Here is a 22,248-nt window from a genome sequence, read left to right as displayed (position 1 = left end):
CCTCCCGAGACTTTTCCGTCTCCAGCTTCTTCTTTCTTTCTTCTTTCTTTCTTTCTTTCTTTCTTTCTTTCTTTCTTTCTTTCTTTCTTTCTTTCTTTCTTTCCTTCTTTCTTTCTTTCTTTCTTCTTTCTTTCTTTCTTTATTTCTTTCTTTCTTTCTTTCTTTCTTACTTTCTTTCTTTCTTTCTTTCTTTCTTTCTTTAATGTTTAGGCCTGAACTCACTCCTAGATCGATGTTCGCAACTTGTATGTTGAGGTGGCGGGTGTCGTACACGTGCGGAGCTCACACCGCACTGCTCATGCTATAAATTGACCCTATACAACTGGGAACACTCCCTTCAACGTGCAAGTAACTGGCGATACCGCGTTCCGGATACGAACACCTGAGGAGTTGCGCAGGTTTAACCCAACAAGGCTCTTCCTTGAAACATCTACACTTTCCATTTGCTCGCGAGGCTTACGTTCTCTTTGAGGGTTTTCCTTTTAAGGTTCTCTTCAGAAACGCAAGCAAGGTTTCCCAAACTGTCCGACATTTCAAGGCGCTGTACACGAAAAGCAAGTGTCTGCTGCTCGCTTACCCATCTGCGCGGACCTACATTCTTCCTCACTATCGGGTACACGGCACAGAAGTAGGGCAAGGAGTTGAATTTCTGCTGATATCGAGTCACTTGTCCAGTACTCGCACGCAGGTTGGAACTTGCACCATAGGCAGAACAGGTTCTGGAACAATTAATAGTCACTATTTCTCAGATGCTGAAAACAAATTTGCGTATTCAGTGTGCTAGAGCCGCAGCTGGCGCTGACTTCGAGAAGAGGGAGCCAATATTTGCTCTAATATGCAGCTTTGTATACAGACATAACTAATTAGCGTAAAAAACAACGAACAACAGACAGGACTGGGCGCTAATTTAGCGCCGAGTCCTGTCTGTTGCGTTCACCTTGTTCGTTGTTTTTTTTTTTTTTTTTTTTGCGCCGATTAGTTATGTCTGTAGTCAGTACGCACCAACTAGCCCAACTCGCTTCTCTAATTCTGATACAGCTTTGTACCGACACTTCTTGAACTTCGTGAAAACTCGCCCATGCATTCTTCTCAGCGCCCGCGGCAAAGATGATCTCAGTGTCCTTCGCGACACTTCTTATAAAGCTTTTTCTCCACAACCTGCCTTTTCTTTAGGTCCCTTCGATTCGGTGACACCGTCACCTATCATCGCACGAAGCCTTCATATGACTTCATCTTCTTTTCTCACTAGAAATTCCGCGCTATGGTTGCCTTTTTCCTCAAAAAATAATGTGAAAAGAAAGAAGCCGACACCATATAACGCCATCTTATCTCAATGAAAGAAAAATGTGACACCGTTCAGTCAGCGTGCGTCCGTGATTTGCTGTATATATATGAAGCGTTCTTGCTTGTGGGGTTGTATTGAAACAAACGGTTGGCATCGCGGGCTATACTCTGGTAACTATGTGTTTCGAGAATATATATCTATATACTTTCTTTCCTCGCTATTTAGACTGTCGCTGTGTGTGCCTGCGCCTTCTTTTCATGGCAGCCACTCAGAAAGCTTTCTACTGGAACGTGCTAGATGCGTGCTTGGCTTGACTGAGTGCGCTGTCACTTTCAGGGGTCGAAAGCATCGTTTTTCAATTTTTTCGAACGCGGCTTATCCAGACTGTTTGCAGAGTTACTCTCTTTACTTTATTTTCTATAGCGAGGTCTATGTCTACATACTTCTTTATCGTACACGTGCGAACACCCTTTTTTTTCATGCTGTTGTCTTATGTTTCGACCTATCTCGCTTTCTCGACACGATCGAATCGTCGACGTGCTTTAACTCAAAGGTTTTCTTTTGTTCCATTACATGCCAACAACGAATGTGGTAGAGGTTGTACAGGTTCTTCCGTTCCGTTAAAAACATTACCGTAAGCTAAGGTTAATTTTTTCTTTGTTTTAGTTTGTACATGTGTGGGGGGGGGGGGGTGTTTGTGTGAGTGAGTGAGTGAGTGAGTGAGTGAGTGAGTGAGTGAGTGAGTGAGTGAGTGAGTGAGTGAGTGAGTGAGTGAGTGAGTGAGTGAGTGAGTGAGTGAGTGAGTGAGTGAGTGAGTGAGTGAGTGAGTGAGTGAGTGAGTGAGTGAGTGAGTGAGTGAGTGAGTGAGTGAGTGAGTGAGTGAGTGAGTGAGTGAGCGAGCGAGCGAGCGAGCGAATGAACGAGCGATGGCAACGTCTGTATGCAATAGTATATGTCGCATAAAAGCAGTCGTTGAACGTCTCCGATAATGTAAAACTGTTTATTAATGTAAACAGGAACAAGAGAAAAAAAGCGTTTTAAAAACTGTTTCGGCGAGGAATATAAAGAGGCTGTGCAGCGTTTAAGGGAAAAACACAGCCTGTCATTTTAGTCCTCTGATTGCAGCTGCCTTTGTCCACCTTCGCTCTCATGTTCGAGCCCCCAAAGGGGGAAGCTCTCTCTCTCTCCCTCTCCTCTCTGCCGAGTCGCCACCCCTCAGCGCCATAAATCTACTAATGCAACACATTTGTTAGCTACTGAGCACCACTCTGGTGTTGCCGCTGTCGTCGCCTCTCGTGACCTTGACGGAAACAGTGGCGACCACGGAGGAAGGAAAGAAGAGGGAGGCAGGGAAACGCAAAGTTACAACAGTATACGCCGGTGCCGGCAGTTAATATTTTCCCGCGCAGCACAATAAGCCTGACCCTGTACAACTAACTTGGAGCTGCACGACATCGTTCTGAGGCGATCTTCTAAAAGCTTTACAGCTCTCAAAAACCAAGACTTAAACACAGCCGCGACAGTCTCGTTCTGCTATGTTCAGCAAGGGAAAGCGAACGAACCTGTTAGGTGCGCAGTTTTAAATGCGCGGGCTTCAGTGTCACTCAGGCGAATACGGCCGTAATTGGCCGAAGAACCATGTGGGAAATCATAAAATAAAGAGCGAACCAACAGAGTATCTGTTATGTAGAAAACAAAAACCGTGGAAAAATTTATAGCGGTGTGAAAACAGTGAGTACACACTTTAATCCATTGTAGAAAAACTTTATACGCTCGCCAAAATCTCAAGCAAATGAAAATAAAACTATTTCTTTTCAAAAGAAAACTGCAAAGAAAATAGTTTTCTTTTCAGGTGCTCCTGGTATTGGCGTGTGTATGGTTTTTTTCAAGGTTCACTCCTCGCCAGAAGTTATTTCGTCGAACTCTTGGTTACACTTTAATCCAGCTCCTGGAACAAATTTATCGCCTGCTCAAGCACGCAGCGAAGCTTTCAGTTGCCCGAGCTGTTGCGTAATGCCATTTTCGAGATTACAAACGCTGTGTCTGTTCGGTGCTCTTTTCTTTATATATATATATATATATATATATATATATATATATATATATATATATATATATATATATATATATATATATATCACCCGAGTCGTGTCCGTCTCCAATTTCGATCTTACAAAGCGCAAAATGATAACGTTCAAATCTGAGGAGTTAGTTTACATCCTTATAGACATCTGAAAAGAAACTATGTATAGAAACTGCGCCTTCTGGCGATGGCTGTCCCCTGATCCTTAAGCGTAGGTAATGCGGGACAAAGTGAGAAGATTTAAGGAGCGTGCTTCATTTACAAGCTGAGGACGTCAAGATTTACGTTGACATTCGCTAATGCGATCTAAGCTTTTTTTACATGACAGTTAGGAGGAGTTGCTGCTTTTAATATGGAACCGTTATATGCTCGTCGCGCAGTACCGATACATAATAATAATTGCGTAACATAGTCGGCACTGAACAATAAATAATCAACGTTTTATGCCGTTCGAGAGCACGTTCAGATTATATAGTGGGCGTTCGTCACGTTTTAGTGACGTTTAGCTGTAAACACTGAGCGTTAAACCGCTTTCCAGAAATACTACGCCATGTCTGCGCAGATGTGCATTGCTGTTCGAGTTAACATATATCTTCGTGTCGTGAAAAAAAAGAAAAGTGCACTATATATGAAAAACTTAAACTTGGACTCTTTATACGTGGACAGCCCATCTTGACAGGTGTACCGTTACCCCGCCAATGCATATTTCACTTGTCCCTCGCACGGTGTATCTTATTCGCGAAATATTTTCCCATCTATTATACGTATAGCTCTATATTCTCTCGTTTTTCCTTTGTTATTATTACTACTTTCTTCACTTCATTGTGTTTCAGTCAGGGAAAGTTCCCTAAAGTTCTAAAGAGCTATAGTGTTTTTATGGCGGTCTACTTTTTTTCAGTGTTATAGGCAACAACAGTAACGATAAGAACAAAAACGACAGCAAGCACCGATGCGAGGCGCGCGGCGGGAGCGCTTGTCGCGACCACTTTCGCATATACGCCGTCGTGACCGACTCCCATGCGCGGCGGCTACGCGCGCACGCTAGCGCTATCGGACAAGCTGGGCTCCCGCCGCCTTCGCTAAGTGGGTGTACGTGCACTCGACGCATTTCATCTCAAACGCCGCAGCCACGCCAAGCAGCAGCGCTGTGCACATGACGTGCGCGTACACGCGCCTACGGGACAAGGAAAAGGACGGCTGACGGCGCCGTTGACGAATGGTGTCGACGCACGACCGAGCGCGGATATATAGAAGGCGTGCAGCGCGTTCTGTCCCCTCGCTTGCGCAAGGACCCTGGTCGATGTACGCCGGCCGGCATTGTCATCCGGAGAATGCCCCGTTCGCTGTCTCATCTCTTTTCATCTTTTTTATTTATTTATTAAGAGCACTTTGGACAAAAATGCCTCGAATGTGTGCTCCAGTCATGCGAGGAATTCGCGATGACGCCACACTTTTTTTTTCAGCTTATTTTGGCATATCGCGTATAATAGGATGCAGCCTTTTACACTCTCCCCTCCTTATCGCCATCGTTCGGGTAATATTTTATCGGAGTCTTTCTCGCTCGCCCTCTAGGATGTTTTTTGTTTTGTTTTTGTGTGTTATATGATGACTTCTGTACTCATTCATTCGTTGAGGGTCTAAGAAATGTGACCTTCCCCTCCTCCCACGCTTGCCTGTCATTACCCTTGCTTTATTTATATACTTAATGTAGAAAGAAAAATCGCAGTATATTCTGTCGTTACTGTGCGAAAGACAGTTTAACTTACCTACGCTATTCGCTTCGCGGAGCTCCGGCTATAAACTGGTCACTCGCTCAGAATCATCGTAGTAATGTCATTTCTGCCCATAAAGTTTACGCCTTCATCAGAAGCAGATACGTAAGCACGCGTGGATTGCTATCTTGCGCGTTAACACGTACTAAGTATAGCGACCCCTGTAGTTATAGGCGGCACAGTGAGTTTTACCGGCGACACAACACTTCTGACAGCATATTTCGATGGATATAGACACTTCTCATTCGCTAAAGTTAAGTCGGACCGGTGCTGGACACTCTTGGCTGGTTTTTGTCTTCTCCGTCGCCATCATGTCCCGTATATGTGTATGTATATACAGCCTTCAGCATTTTTAACTATATCGCGCGAGCGTCGACCGCACGCAGTATCAGCGCCTTACAACGGCGTGGCAGACGACGCATGCGCTAGTGGTGCTTTGTGTGCCTGCGCGTACTACTGCCGGTCTCGCAAATTATCGCCGTTGTAAGGCGCTGATACTGCGTGCGGTCGACGTTCGCGCGATATAGTTAAAAATGCTGGAGGCTGTACATATATATGTAAAAGCCATAAAAAATATTTCAGAAAAATTTGTTCTGCAGCGCGGATTCAAACGCGCGACCCTTCGCAGCGCAGCGCGCGGCGTTAGACTCGGCCACGGAGAGTACGTGTTTCAGCGTAATAATGGCGAGCTGTTTATATACACCATTTACCGCTGGCGGTACGCGGAGCACGGAATCGCTTCAGCATGTTCTCTTGATTACCACCGAGATGGCGCGAAGGGCTTAAAGGTCGTCGCCCCACTCGTTACCTCTACCAGTTGTACTTTGCCCTACAGGGCGTGGTCGCCCGTACGCGACTCGTGAGGAGGAGGGGGGGGGTGTACGTCTTGTGCTTTCACCGCAAAGTTGAAGAGCTCACGAAGGTCACTTCGCTCGCTGCAGCGGCCGCGTTTGCGAAGGAAGCGCGCTGCTCAAACACAAAGAATTAAGAACTGTGACAGTTGTTAGTTCGCGCTCGTCCTTTGTATACCTGTGCGTTCGTTTCGTGCGTCCTTCTTGGTGTTTGAGCAGCGCGCTTTAAGTGTCGAGCTGTGACCGTGCTTAGTTCGCGTTCATCTTGTGTGCATTCTTTTCATGCGTCCTTTGTGCTTGAGCAGCGCGATGGAAGTTTCGAGCAGCTGCCCTTCTTTGCGTTACATTCCAATTTGTTGCTATCGCATTCATTGCTTCGCTGTTGCGGCGAAGCTGTGACTTTCTTATCGGATCAAGAATCTAGCTGCGTAACGCAGAAAGCTGTTTTGCTTCGCTAATGACGAAAGCTATCCACTCCAGTGCTCGCAACGCTTGATGCTATGCCGCTACGCGTACCACGCCTATATTGGGTCATCACGCTGGCCTGGGCGCACGTGCGTCTGATTGCGTATAAAATGTTCCTCTACTATTCGGTCGTTTTGCGGTAACTGACGTCGTGCAGTTCCGTTATGTGTTCTTGAATTATATCACACGTGTGATTCGAACAAACAATAAAGATGTTACTCGTGCGTATTGTTATGTAAATGTACGGATGGCTTATATGCTCGCTTCTGGGCTATTTTATGCATTTTATCTTGCTTAGCAAACTTTGTGAGTCCCTTCAGCGGCTTCATTTACATGTGTGCTGAACAGATGTTTTGGACTGGGTCCCTGTGCTTTTCTCTCTTTTCAATTGTACTTTGTGCTTTTAGTTATGTTTTTTATGGGAAGATGAGTATATAGTCCACAGACGCGACAACATGTCCTATAACCAATAATAATTTTAAAAAGTTCATGTAGGGCCCTTATGAACCTTCTTGGCATCATATTTTCTAAAAATGTGTTTGTTCAGTAGCGCATCAACAAAAATCTGTTAGCAAGCTGTTTCAAGAGCTAATACGACAGATCAAAGCCTCTATCACTCACATGTAGAAGGCTCGTCCGGCACTTCCAGCCTTCTTCCATTCATCCCCTTCCCCACACATACACACAAAAAAAGAGTCATGCAGCTCTTCTCGCATAACATTTCTCCTACATACCAAGTGCTTTTCCCAGCGTCTGTCGTTCCTTTTGAGTACAATTTTTACCGCGCGTTACGCTGGGCTTGTTTTTTTTTTCTCATTTTCTTTCGCTCGTGCTCGAGTGCATGTACTCAACTTTAGATTGTCGGCACAGTGTCGCACGTTGCGACTATAGCAACGATAGCAAGCCGAACGAAGCCGAGAGTTGCACTGAATTCTGAAAAAAAATTTTTTCACCGCATCAGGCAGGATGCTGTCTCATAGCGCGGTTAAAAAGTCCCACGGCACCGATATTATGACCTCTTTGATCAGGCGGCTCACCGCGAAGCCAGAACCAAGGTACATTTTGCGAGCAGAATACAAAGCCATGTCTCCATTAGTGCAAGCAACCACAGCGTATGGCCTTCGGGAGTGCCGACCAGCGTTCTTTTATCATTGTTACAGTTCCCACGCGCCCGTATACAAGCAATTTAGGCCGCTTTTTTGTATAACTTTTGCATATATGCGCGCGTTTAGAAAGCCTCGTTAAAAACAGCTTTAAGAACTTAAACATCTTTTAAGGCATCTCATCAACATACATAACACCGCCAATCGTTGTCATGTTACTAAAAAGTCGCCAAAAAAGACGCAGCCCATTTTTGACTAAAAATAAAATTTACTGAACACATCTATACATACAAGTCGCTATACAGCTATAGCGACAAAATCGCTAGATAGCCAACATTTGTGTTACCTCCATAATTGCGTCAGAGCTGGCAGTTCAAAAAGAAGAGGCGTAGCTGGAGTCGCCCTTCGGGAACGAAATGTATCCAGTGTTTTGTTTTGTTTTTGTTGTTGTTTAATATCTTCATTGACAGATTGCGCAATTCCATTAATTGAGTTACGCGCTTCAATGTGTAAAAGGACATTTCTGTCGGAAAAGTGGAACAGCAATGTGTTCCTTCTGCAAGTCTTACGGCGCATATTTCGAAACCGGAGCCACCCTCAGAACTTGATCTCAGTTGTCATTCCTTGCGAACTCGTGTATTCTGTTTCAGTTATTTCTTTTAAAAAAACGGCCGGTTATTAAAAACTTACAGCTGGCAAGTACTCTCTTGCTGATTTCCATGAAAAGGAAAAAAGAAAAACACTTGAAACGGGGCTGAAAAGAAGGTCGTTGCAAACTAAATTTAATTTTCGGGGTTGTTTCTATGCCCGCCGCATCGAATCAAGTTCCTGGATGCGTGCGGGAGAAATCCACTGTGTTTTGTGAAACTTTTCTACTTCTTTCTACGTCATCTTCCTCTCATCTGAGATAACGTAGCTGTCGTTTAATTAGATTTCTCGTCGATTGGCATCATAAATAAGGGCTTCCCATCTCCAAAGCGAAAGCGTTCACGCAAAGACGAAGGGCTGCACCCTACAACAGAGACTGAGATACTTCTGAGAATTTGAAATGAGCAAGGGAGCAAGGTTTCCGCTACAACTTTATGAACTGTTCGTGCATATGGGAGCCATTGAGAAGAAAAAATAAAGAGGAGTGGGAGAAGTGGGGAGAAAATTGAAGCCTGCAAGATTGAATGCGATTCGCGGAAAGGCCCTGTTCTTGAGAATCCTGAATAATAACATTGAATGGGTTGGCGTGCCAAGCTGTCAGCTTTGTTTAGGTACGCCGAACAAGCGCATACATTTTCTGAATTGGGCGCTGTACCAATACTCATTCGAGTATGTTTTATCTCAAATTAACATTGAAAAGAAAGTGATATTTGCAGCATTACAGCTGTACTTTTATACGACCAGGTTTCATGCGTTGTACTGTAGTGAGAAATAGATCACGGAGAGAGCGATCTCGCAGTATCCGTTGACGAGGATTCACACATGACGCGATGCCTAAGGCGGACGCTTTAACGTGCATTCGAGAATTGAACTATGTTCCTGATTGGGCACTAGTATTAAGCTGAATAAAAGAATAAAAGTGAATCGTTATGGGAACTGACAGTGTGGGTAAATAGAAACAAAAATGTTGACACACGCTATTTTTGAGGACGGAAAAAGAATGAACCTTTCGTAGATTTCTTGCGCGAAATTGCTAATGCGTCGCGTTGTTCGTATTCGCCAACTGATTGAAGGTTGTTGGGGACATTTTTTGCGGAAAAGAGAACCAGAGGAGATTCATAATTTACAAACTTGAATTCCGCGAAAGCAACTCCACATATGTACTAGCTCCCCTCTTCGCCATAGCGCTGGCGTGTGCGTTTTCTTGACAGACACCACTAGACGGCTCGTATACGTGATGTGGTGCTCCTACCGCTTTGTTTCGAGACGACAAACAGCACGAACACCGCTTCGCTCCCTGGAGCGGCCGCATTCGCATTTTACCGCATTCGCTTTAAGAGTTACGCGAGATCGGATACAAAAGAGTTAGCTGCAGGCCTTACTTCGTACAACATCCCATTTTGTTGCTGTCGTATTCATTGCTTCGCTCTTGCGGCGAAACTGCGATTCTTGCTTCCCTCTCTTCCCTATAGCTTCTTTTGTTTTCTTTTGCGGATATCCTTTTCACGTTCTTTCACATTGGTGTTCTGCTGCTGTTTCGTGCACCATAGCGCGCAACTCGACCACTCGCTCGTGAACCCATGCATGCTGTACTAAGCGCGCTTGCTTTCCGTCTATATAAATTGTTCTGCACTGGGTTGAGCGTTAATTTTCGAGGGTCATCAAGTTCCCCTGCTGTACCTTCTAGAAATCTTCGAAATCGTCTTGGTTTACATAAGACACGATTACTTGATTATGATGATGATGATGATGATTACATGGGAACTCAAGCGGAGACGAGCTCTGGACTACAGCCAGTACTGTACAGGGTGTTCTTTTTTTTAAAACAATACAGATTTGTTATGAAAATCCTAGGAGAGTAAGGCTCCTTTCGCTTTCAGACACGAACTCCTCGTCGAGGCGGAAATACTTTGCCGCAGTTAAAATCACGCTGATTCGACTAATTAACAAAAACTGTTTAATTAACTTTTTTAATTATTGACTTGAGGGCGTGTGTTTATATTAGAAAGTTGTAGTGCGTGCCAATTTACGGTATCCCCAATTTCTTAGAAAGCACGAAAGTTGCACGTAATTAGAGACATTCGTCATTGAATTTTAAGGTCGATACCGTAATTGACCGCGCCAGACACGCAAAAAGCACGATCACTCTGTTACGTCAAAGCGGAACTACACGTGACAAGGAAGTGATGAAATTTGAATGAAGGCGCGTCCCGGCCGTATCGTTTCGTGAAAAGCGGCAAGTCATCTCAGTTGCGCCAGCGGATCGTCTTACCTTTGCGTGTAGTGTTTGGTGCTTATCTGTTGTTGTTTTTTTCGAGTTGTGCGCAAAAAAAATAATAATACTAAAATAAAATAATAAAAACACCATATCAACCTTCTTTTTTTTTCTGTGAGGCATAAAACTGGAGCAACCGCTGCGGCGCATCTTCTTGCAGACAGGCGAAATAGTTTTCCGCGTCGGTAGATAGTTTAAGAAAGAAAGATAAGCATCACAGATTGCACCCAAAGAATAAGCGGTCTACACTTGTGTATTTCAGAATGCTTGCTGATTTTCCTGAACGAATTCTGCTTCGGCGCGCCTTGATTTAAATTTCGTCACTTCCTTGTCGCAGGCAGTTTCGATCTTACGTTACAGAGCGGTCGCACTTCGTGCGCGCCGGGCGCGATCAGTTTCGATATCGCCCTTAAATTTTGATAATGTATATCTCCAATTACATGCAACTTGCGTGATTTCTAAAAAAATGGGTATGCCATAAATTGTCACAAACTACAACTTTCTAGTATAAACTGTCCTCAAGACAATAATTAAAAGTTGATTAACAAGGTTTTGTTGATTATCCACGTCAGTGTCATTTCAGCTGCGAAAAAGTATTTCCGCCTCGACATAGAGTTCATGTGCGAAAACGAAAGGAGCCTGACTGTCATAGAATTGTTATAAACAAATCTTTAATGTCTAAAGAAACACGAAACACCCTGTATAGTACGCATTATCAGTGTTGTGTGCAGGTGTTCTTGCACTTACGGGCGTTGTATTTGTTAATGAGATGAGCAAGAACTGGTATGCACGTTACCTTAAAGAAAGGAATTGCACAGAGTTCGAGAAAGGAGCATGTTTGTTTTATTAGAACGAGCTTTACAAAGAAATGCGGAAGCTGGCAGACATGTTGTCAGTGCCGCGCAGCGATGAAGACGAGGCACAGCTACTTCATCGAAGGGGCGAGTTGGGCGTGTTGGTACATGATTAAGAGATACTGCAACGCAAGAAACACATGGACGAAAAGAAAACGACAAGGGCGAGCGCTAATTATGTTGGTACACAGCTACTTCGTGTTTCGGTGTACTGCGTGTTGGTACATAGCTACCTCGGCTTCCTTGGGGTTTTTTTGTGTTTTTCTTTGCATTTTTTTATTTTGTTTGTTTGGCTCAGGCTCATCTCCTGCAAAGTCTTTATTGTGTTAACAACGACTACGCTTAGACATCTACGTTCTTTCTCGGTGTTTGGTCACATTTCACGAGCGGTAACATTCACCTGACCTGTGCCGCAATAAAGTAGGAGAGCTGAAAAATCCTTCAACAAGAGGGGTCGCTGGAGCCAACGCTTCCGCTATTGGTTCTCTCTTCTTCAAGGCGGCAGTTGATGATCTTTGTGCAATTGATGACGTTGAGCAATTGTTAAATTGCTGCCATCAAGAAGACAAGACCACCCGTCGAAACGTTGGCTCTAGCGACGCCCCGTGTTCCAAGGATTTTCCACCTCTTCAAGATTCCATCTTCTCCGGAACGTCCGGCATGTTTAAACATATAGGAGAGCACTTGTAATGCAAAGCATCTTTAAATGAAAGGACACGTGCAGCAACGACCATTTTAAATCCTTTCTATATACAAAGGCGTCAGAGGCCTTCGATGTACGTTTTCCGGTGCGTTCTACTAATTCCGCCGTTAGTAACAATGTCCTGTTACAGCGGCGCGGGGGCGAACGAGGCAGACATGATTCGTACGTATTCAATTCTCAGCATGCGAAGCGACAGTTACACGGGAAAGTATGATATTGACTCTTCCTGAAGTTTTGCTCTGAAAAAAAAAAACGAACGTTTCAGTCAAATTATATCCACAGCGTAGGAATCGCACTGCCTGCTTAAGATTTTCATCCTAAAAAAAAGAACACAGAAAACTAGCGCACAGTACGGAACACATTGGCAGAATACACGTTAACACCGGTGTCGTAAAGGTCGTGTCAATAAGCTTTGAAATTCTCTTGTCAGTGTACTGACGGACAGAATGTCGCGTAGCAGGTCCGTGTCGCAGTATGCAGTGAAGCCGGCGCTTAGTCAGCCATGATATCAGATCGTGTCGACTCAAACTAGTGACAATGCTGCGTGCAGGCCCGTAGCCAGCAATTTTTTTTTTTTGGGGGGGGGGGTGAGGGGGGGGCACTTGCTGAAAACCTTGACCACTTGAGAAAATCACCTATTTCCTTTATTTATTTTTGGTAAAACACCCCCCTCCCGCACACACACCAAATTTTCAAAGGGGGCTTAGGCCCCTAGCCCGCCCCCCTCCTCCGGGCTACGGGACTGACTACGTGAATCGCGGACCCGTTCTGTGTTCTGTAATAAGTGAATTGCTGTGGTAAGGTTGACGTTAAAAGCACCTCGGCTGCTAAACTTCTCTATTTTGTTCAGTAAATAAAGAGATAAATAAATAAATAAATAAATAAATAAATAAATAAATAAATAAATAAATAAATAAATAAATAAATAATGCAGCTCAAGTAAATAAATAGACAGGAAAACGAAACAAATAGAAAAAAACGTGTCAATGAAAAGTTCACAAACACTTTGTTTACGAAGTCTTGCCCACAGTTCAAAACCATATAACTTCTCACTTCATTCATGACTGCTTTTCAAAAACGCGTGTCTAATTCTGTGTCCACTTAGGAAGCCTTTCAAGATTATGCTTGCGTTTTGCTACAGGTAACACGAAGGTCACGGTATAAGTATCTTTTGTAATACACAGGGGTGCTTATCCAAACTCTCAAGTTTTCTCACTAATGTTTTTTCTTTATTTGGTGTATTTCGAGCTCAAAAGAATAACGTGACGAAGGTGCTCAATTGCTTGACCGTAGCAACACTCGATCAGGCGTACTTGAGAGGCGTACCCTGCATAGGAGCCTGTTGTTATATGCCACTTCCAGTCAAAGCCTGCGTTTTAGTATATCGGCTTGGCCTGGTAAACCTGCTGCTGTGTGCATTACTATTCGTGGGTCAATTTCGGATAATAGTGTTCAGTGTGTGGCCTTAACTGTCTTCTAGGTTTTTTTCGCTTGTAAGTGACCGTTTCATCTTCGCGAGTTCTCATCGTTGCTGTTCACCTTACTTTTCCAGGGAAATATTTGGAGACAACTCCTGTCTTTCCGCTTCCTTCTCGAGATTGTCAACAATGTACCATTTATAGTCACTGTGAGTAACTACACCCTTCTTCCACACTGCCTCCTTCGTTGAATTGTTTGCCTAAGAATACTACGATTGCACCTGCACCACACAGCAAGCATCGCATGCCTCGTCGCTCAACGGGAGCACGCATCGCGAGATGATACGCAAACATCGCTTACAGTTTTTAGTGCGTTGAAAACCGGTGTTTTGTAGCAGTGCGCTACCACGGCCGCTACATAAAAAAGAAACAGGTGCGGCCTACTGCGTCGCGTGGCCGTCAATGGGCAAGCGCGTCCCGGTCGAGTTCGCAGTTGCGGCCGCAGTTTTTGGTGAGGACGCCACTAGCGCGGTCCGCAAAGCAGAGGCCAGTTCGTGCTACCATTATGCAGCGGCCGTGGTGCCACAATGTGGTCGGCTCGGAATTTATGCGTTGTTCGTGTGCTTTTTTGTGTGATCGTGTGTGTGAGTACCTTTCCTCGTGTTTCTTGCGCCTGAGTGCGTTTATTTGGTGTGCGCGTCTGTGGCGGACGGTATTTTCCAGCGGTGAGATGCCGCGAAGCTGTTGTGTGCCGCTGTGCAATTCAAACGCGAGAAGAGACGCTACTATGAAGTACCACGAATTCCCTAGCGCTCTGCAGCGTCGCGAAGCGTGGCTGAAGAATATTTCTCGGCAAGGGCCATCAGGGAAAGCAAGTAAGTGGGAGCCAAGCGACAGGTCGCTGGTATGTGCATTACATTTCACTGAGGATGACTATAAAAAGAACACGAAGATTAGCATTTTGCTTCCGACTGCGGTCCCTACTGTGTTTCCCGGTTATCCGCACTACATGCAAAAAAAAAAAAGAACGCGCAGCCCAGGAAACGCCGGCGAATGAATGCAGTGATGACGCACTAGTTGGGGCAGGTGATTGTGAAAGCTCAGGAGAAAGCCCTCAGATCAAAAGTTCCTCGCACCCTGTGAAAAGACGAGATCGAAGCGTTCGTTCCACAGTCGGCCTCAGAACCAAGCACAGAACGTAGCTTTCCTGTAGATAAGGCCTGCCAAACCACATTAGATCTTGCGCATCTCTTGGCATTTCTAATAACGACTTCAATTTTCAACCTGTAATGTGAAGCTATAAAACGCGTAATCTACGGCCTGATTGGAGTAAGTGTCGCGCGTACAAACGCGGCTGTCGAAGCGCTTCTCCGTGAACAGCTGGACCGGTGTGGTGGCGCCAGAGCGGGCGCAAGGAGAACTAGGCCCCGGACGCCGTTTCGGCGCCACGCAGCAGGCCGCACCTGTTTTTTTCTATGTAGCGGCCGTGGCGCTACGCTGGGTTCTATGTTTGCCCACCGCTCACGGCCGCCTTTTCACGTTGATAACGTGTGCGGATCGCCGTGTGCGGACGTGGGCGCACTGGCCAAGCGCGCAATGCATGAAAACAATTAGCTTTGCAAGATTCATCGTTACAAAATAACGCTCTAGAGGCCGAAGTCCCGAAAACCCTTCTTTCGTAAGTGCCATTTTCTGTTGGTTGGTGACCTGTAATATCGTAGCCGGCATCACGATTGGCGGAAATTTTTTTAATGAACAATTCCAGTGTAACCGTTGCTCGTGACTTTTGTCCCCGATGAGCTATTTTTAGCTGTTAGTCTGTCCGATTTAATGCCCAATTTTTGTGATCAGTGTATATTTTGTGGTATTCAAAACGTGGGTTACTCGGCAACTCAAAGAATGCTAATGGAGCAAGAAGCCATTTTTCGTCGGGCTCCCTCGAGAACCGACCGAATGCGCATATATAGTCCGGCATAATGCAGCGTAAGTTGAATGCGATTCCGTTTTGGTCGTGATACTATAGTGGTGAACAAAGTCAGCGAGATTTGACTTTACAATGAAGCAAATGTTCATTCAGAAAGCTTTTGTCCATATAACGTCGTAGTCTCCTCTGTCTAACCAGTCTGGCCTGTGCCTTTTGAGGGCATTACCATCGTTGCATGCTCGAAAGAAGACAGAGGAGATACGACGAATTTATGTGGTGGTTCTTGTTGTGCTTATTAATACTTCTTTAGAGGAGTGAGCTCTTTGTTTAGATGCACATAGTGCTTCTGCAACGTCTGTGCCTCTTGTATGCATTTCAGATCGCTTAAAATTTTAGCGCTCGTAAATCTGACAAGATTTAAGATGAAAATTCAATCTCTTTCTTTTTGTCTGTGTATTTCGTTCTATTTTAAGCCGTAGCGTTATCGCACTTGTTTAGAGCACCGTCTCTGGAGCTAATTGAACAGAGCACGTGGGAGTTTCACAGCGTTGAGGACTTCCTTTAATTTTTTTCTCTATTTCTTCTTGCCCACTGCTCAGCTGCCGATTGGGCTCAGTACAAGTGAACCTCCCATCTTTCATTTATCGTTTTCTCTCTCACTCAAAGCTCTTTATCACTGAAAACTATGTGGTGAATATGGTGTACAAAACTTAGTCCTGCAAAGGAAGAGAGAGAGAGAATGCACATTCGTGCATCATCATAAAGAATTCTCTCAAAAGTGGCAACAAATAAAGAAAACTACGTGTTTCTTTATGTATTTATACGCAAAGCATTCTTGGTGGGTAGGGAGCGCGCTGACTGTAGATAGTGTACTTATATGCGCTTTTGGCTTCTAAACAATGCACATGGATGCACACACGCACACGCATTTACATGCGCGAGCATTTCGTTCGTGCGTATATTTCTAACTTTTCTGGCTGTTACCTAAGATCCAAGACTGCGATGCAAAGCTTCCTTGTAATACAGTACATTATGCGCGCATTATGTATTGTGTACTCGTTTAACTACATAATACTGCCGCACGCGCTCTATGCAAACAAAGTTGATGCGCGCTCTGACGGTCCCTGTCTCGCGGAACGAAACATTCTTCGAAGGAGAAGACGCTAATGTTTTGCCTGCGCTGGTGCATACAACAGGCTGTTTGCTGTTGTAGTATACACCTTGGTTTCCTGTTTACGGTGTACATTGTTAAGCAACGTAAATATTGCTTCTCCGGTTCACTTTAAGCACCGCAGTTCCGCTTAGCTTTTCTTCGCCTCAATCACTCTTATATCTTTGCTGTTAGCCTCAAGCCGTATGCCCCGAGTGCCTACTGCACTCTACGGTGCGTGTGCCATGTAGTAAAATATCTTAACACCAGCCAGCGATGGTTAGGCGCCGCACTAGCTAACGTTCTCAAGCTTTGAAAACTACATATTCATGCTCAACGCTATCCGTTAACATACACGAGACGATACTGTCCTTAAAAAGGTAGCGTGTTCTCGTTTCTTCAACTTTCGTTTTAATTATGTGCACATAAAAATGCACACGAGAATAATTTTTACCACCTCTCATTAATCGTACGAATCAACTTCTGTCTTCGTTCAGTTTCCTTTCTTGTATGTTGGTTTATGTCAGCTGCGCATTTGTGCGTGTTTGATTCTTCTCAGTTACATCTGTGTTGAAGTTAGCGACAGTGGCACTGTGCGAATTCTGACTGTGTATATGTGAAGCTTCGAGAGAAAAAAACAAATTTATGTGATTCAAATGTAAAACTGGTACAATACTGGTACAAAAAACTGGCACAGTATACGGTTGTGAGGCATATAAGGTGTTACAGTTTTTGCCCTGTTCTTTCATCAACATAATTTACTTGTACTAAATACTTGGCTAAATAAAAAATATAAAAACGAAGAAAACAGTTTGGCTTACGTTAGGTGACGCACTCAATATATGAGGCTGTCCGGATATTCGCAGTGTGATGCTTTCTTATTGCTTGTGCCAGAAAGCGATCTCCGTACAATGTTTGCAAACTTTTTCGCTCGGGTTATTAACCGTTGGATTTGTTGTTCTCTTACAGATATTTTATGCACCTTTACGGAATGTATTTATACCAGTGTTTCTTAACTGTTGGCTTGCGAAGTTTGTACTCGAAAACATGTTTGTAAGTATTCGACAATATCTCTTATTTGCACTTTGGTATTGTCTCGTCAAACATGCATGTATTGATGGCAGCATCGACAGGAGCGATAAAACGAACTCACACTCAATCCCAGGGCAACTTTCATCAAACTGGTTCGCTAAAAACCGTCAGAAACACCGCCGCGAGGCTCCTTCATGACGACGTGTGGCTTTCGAAGTAATATAAACGGCTCGTACTCGCGCTTTCGTTGCATTGTCATCGTATTGCCGCCTTTGTCAAAGTGTGTCTAATCAACAACCTGTTAGCCCGATGCGTGCCCACCTTATCGTTTGCCTTTTAACTTCTTTTTTCTTCGTGAAATTGGTGGCACGTAACAGGATTCATTTACACGTGACAGAATGGCACAGCTTCAGTGACTTTTGTCGCGGTTTTGATGACACACTACTCTACAGCATGACTTGAAATACGAAGTTTAACGGAAGCACACCTAAGGTATGCCTACTATTGCTACAGGTAGCGGCTTCGCGTCGTTCCCGTGTAGCCGGTGGTTATGTATAAACGCGCCGTACCTCCACACGCCGGCCTATGGCATACACGACGGAATAACTCCACTTGCGTCACTCGCGACTGCAAGTGATGCAGTTTTGCCGCTTGTCTTTCCAGAACGATTTACACCGAGCCCTTCAGAAGTCCCAGTCCGCACTATCACAGCGGCTGCTCATCCTCACCGCCACCTTACTCTGCCTCATATTCACCAGGTGAGCGAATTAATTGAGCGCGAGCAATCTGCACACGTGAGTCGTACAGGTAAATGCGCACTCCTCGTGTCAGTATGTAAGCCATGTGATAGACCGGCGCAGTCCTACGTAAAATTATGCAGGTTCACCGCCTCGCGAAATTGCCGCCATATTTTGAAGATATGTGCGCACTAGACCGTTGGGCAAACATGTACACCGTGGCAGACTTTTCTTCTCCTTCTGGCGCACAAAAACTTCGGAAATGAACTGCTAGTGGGGAGTCTGCTTAAGAGGATGAAGTAGTAGTTCGAACAATGGCGTAGGTGTGTTAATAAACCGCTCTGTGTTTTCCTGAACCGTGCTTCAAAGTGCTACAAAACTATAAGGTTCGTCACAGTGATTGTTTTGCGCAGCCAATAGGGTTTCTTTTAAAAGCTCTGCGACTTGTTACGAAAGATGGTAACTATACTCCTACGAACATATCCAGGTCAATTGAGAACGCATGCAACAGCTATCGCTGTAAGCCTGTCGCTATTGTAAAAGCGGTTAAAGCGTGCGCGCCTCGTGGCGACATTTTGCTTATTTCGTTGTCCATCTAAACACTGACTGTGAACAGCGACACGGAACGAGCCCAAGCGAGGTCATTAATTTTTTCGTCGGCGCTTTCCCGATTCCCCACCGCAGCGGCCCAATTCCAATGAGTTAGGAAAGCGAAAGTACGCGTGGGACCGTCCACTTGGCGCACGTTAAAGAGCACCTGTTATGATGAGAGCTAACCTGGCTCCCTCTATTGTAACGTCACTTATATCACAGTGTGCAGCTCCAGGATTTCTCAATTATTTCATATATGCCCGTCTTGCGCCGACATCTATCCAAAGACTGAAACTCCATATTAAATGTGCAAAGTACCTAGAACAAGGTAGAACCTGTTCAATAATTCGATACTGTGCTTAGTATTTGGCTGTTACCACTGTATCATAACTTTTACATCCTGTAGACCTAGTCGGAAATGTCGCAGTATAGGGGGTCTTACAGACTACTCAGTGAGATTCTGATTACATGATGATGATGATGATGATCATTATTAGCATCCCCTTTTCCAGGGGGCAGAAGCCAGCAGCCACATACCATGTTTCTCCTTGCTTTGCATATATATATACGTCACGTGCGCACGACAATATACATTTACAGATTAACGTCGGCGCTGTGTGCGTGTGTGTTCTTCTCCGTCCGCGTTCAGTAGCGCTGTTCAAATTTAATATGTTAGTTAGTGTATACTGCAGTTTCAAGCCCCAATATGGCAGCACAGGAAGGACAAATAAAAAATTCCTCCCGCTGCTTTCAGTAGAAACAATCGAAAGCTCAGGCATGTACGTTAATGTAATGGTCTTGCGCGCTTGTTGCAGCGTGTGCGGGTTCCAGCACTTTCAAAGGGCCGGCGTGGAGCACGTGGACCTCTTTGAGAGCTTCTACTTTGTGGTGGTGACGCTTTCCACGGTGGGCTACGGCGACTTCAAGCCAGACGTTTGGCCGTCGCAGCTTTTCATGGTGGCCATGATCTGCGCGGCACTCATTGTGCTGCCGACGCAGTTTGAGCAGCTCGCTTACACCTGGATGGAGCGTCAGAAGCTGGGTGGCACCTACAGCATGCATCGGGCCCAGAGCGAGCGCCACGTGGTAGTCTGCTCCACCACGCTCCGCGCCGACACTGTCATGGACTTCCTCAACGAGTTCTACGCACACCCTCTCCTGCAGGTGCTGCCAAACACGTCGTGTCTTCACGATACACTGGCCTCTGTCACGCGCTCTCATCGCTCCTTTAACTTAATCGTGGTTAGCGACCGCTGAGTTACATGCGACACAGCGGTCGCTACACTCTAAGAAAAAATCGAGTATTTGGGGAGTATTTCTGCCACACAACAATAATCGTAATCTGGCTTGCTTGCGTTTCCGGTCTTGAAAACCTGGCTCTCGTCACTTTCCTATAAGAATGCTATGTCACGCTGATAACGCGCGCGCCGTTCGTGATCGGGAAGTGCCGGGACCGCGTTGATAGTGCGAGGAAGGTACGCGAGGAGGATGACTGTTATAGTTGTGTGGCGGAAATACTCCCCAAATGCTCGATTTTTTTTAGAGTGTATATATTTACTCCTGCGCGGCTACGAGACATAACATTTTTGCGCGCCAGTGAGGCATCCTGTGTGTGTTAACGGCTGAACGGTTCAACGGCTGAACGGCTGAACGGCTAACGGTTCAACGGCTGAACCCACAATGCTTCTCTTTCGTAAGGAATCTTCGTAAGGCCATTGGCCAGCCGGCTTTCTCAAATCGTATATCCAGCATCAGTTTTGGGTGAAGCATCATCTTACGAACATTAACGTACGAGGTTTCTGTTAATACGGGCACCGAAGTTCTCGCGGTGCTTGCTTAGGTTACTTTGGGAGTTTCATTAGGTTAGGTTAAATTATCTGCTTTTTTATCAAAATCGCTGTCTTTATTGTCGCCTGCTGGTATATAAAATAGTGTATGCCCAGTGCGTCATTTATAATGAGTTTGACTATTTGAGAAGGTTGTGTAGTTAACCTTGAAAAACATTTTGTTCCTTGGTCCATCGCCGCACTCTTTGCTTTCTTTTGGGAAATTCCAACCGCCACGTGATCAATATATAGGTGTGCCAGCTGAAATAAAACTCAGCTTATACAATCAAGTCAGGCTGCTAAGGCAGCGATTAAATTCAGTGGGAGAAAGGCGAAGAGGGGATTCGAGAAGGGAGTGATTTCCTTGTGATAACTAGATATCCTTTTGCAAGAATCGCCGAGTTCTCTATGATACGTTTTCGTGCATATTAAAAGCTATGCTGTACAACAAGTTCCGCCACTGCGGGGCGTTCTCTGGTTCAGCATAATGCTCACTTTTCCTTCGCCGACGCTACGCAGGACTATTACGTCGTGCTTCTGTCACCATGCGAAGTGGACGCGACGATGAAGATGATTCTTCAAATACCGATGTGGGCGCAGCGGGTCATCTACATTCAGGGCTCTGCGCTCAAGGACACCGACCTCACTAGAGCCAGGTATAACAGTGGTTTGCACGAAAGGCGTGGCTCTGTTCAAAGCATTTGTTTAAAGGGCAAATGAAATCTTTTGTGTCGGTAAGCCACTACTGGAATTTGTCCATGAGTAGTGCCTCCACACGTCTATTAAATAAGCACAGGGCAAGGTTAACACACACACACACACACACACACACACACACACACACACACACACACACACACACGAAAAAACAGCTCACAGCTCCGAAAGCTTTCTGCACCTCACCTGGTTTTGCATTGCCTCCGTGATCGGCCCACTTTTGAGCAAGCGACGATGTCATATGATGACGTCATCATGTGACGCCGCGTTATGCGACGTTATAGCGACGTCACGATGTCGTCATGGTGACTGACATCACATATTTCGGCGATCTGTGACCTCATGATGACGTGATATGGTGACGTCATCCCGGCATGATGACTTTTTGCATCACTCCTGTTGACACCGCCGACGGCGACGGTGAATTTTCACGTTTGATGAGGCATCTAAGGCTTTCGCCTTTATAAGAAATGCAAAAGAAACAGCAAGTTGCCATGTGTGGCTACGACCAATTTATATATATATATATATATATATATATATATATATATATATATATATATATATATATATATATATATATATATATATATATATATATATATATATATATAAATTGGTCGATGCTGACAGTATAATGGTTAGGATATTTGGGGTAGTAATAATTTCCAACTAAAAAGAAGCATTTTTTTCAAGTATATGGGTTGATTACGCTTCTATAATAGTAGGAAGTCATTCCTACCGTTTCAGGAGGCTTAATAAGCCGGAGAGAAGGAAAAAAACCCAAACAGGGATGGTGGCCCGCCATCTTGAC

The 22,248-nt window shown here is 44.9% G+C and overlaps 1 protein-coding gene across 5 annotated transcripts in view; it reads left to right on the top strand.

The window, feature by feature from the left end:
* The window catches only part of LOC119378124 (potassium channel subfamily T member 1), a 613,885-nt gene that overhangs the window by 526,527 nt on the left and 65,110 nt on the right, over positions 1 to 22,248 (top strand). For all 5 annotated transcript variants that reach the window (XM_049415516.1, XM_049415515.1, XM_049415514.1 and 2 more), the window contains exons 6-10: positions 13,592 to 13,666; positions 17,501 to 17,584; positions 18,227 to 18,321; positions 19,707 to 20,055; positions 21,237 to 21,373. In XM_049415516.1, the coding sequence (XP_049271473.1) occupies positions 13,592 to 13,666; positions 17,501 to 17,584; positions 18,227 to 18,321; positions 19,707 to 20,055; positions 21,237 to 21,373 (740 nt within the window). The remainder of the gene's footprint in view (positions 1 to 13,591; positions 13,667 to 17,500; positions 17,585 to 18,226; positions 18,322 to 19,706; positions 20,056 to 21,236; positions 21,374 to 22,248) is intronic.

The sequence above is a fragment of the Rhipicephalus sanguineus genome, chromosome 1 (assembly GCF_013339695.2).
Source record: "Rhipicephalus sanguineus isolate Rsan-2018 chromosome 1, BIME_Rsan_1.4, whole genome shotgun sequence".
Classification (NCBI taxonomy): Eukaryota; Metazoa; Arthropoda; class Arachnida; order Ixodida; family Ixodidae; genus Rhipicephalus; species Rhipicephalus sanguineus.
The sequence above is the reverse complement of the archived record's forward strand: the minus strand, read 5'-3'. Positions and strand labels throughout refer to the sequence as shown.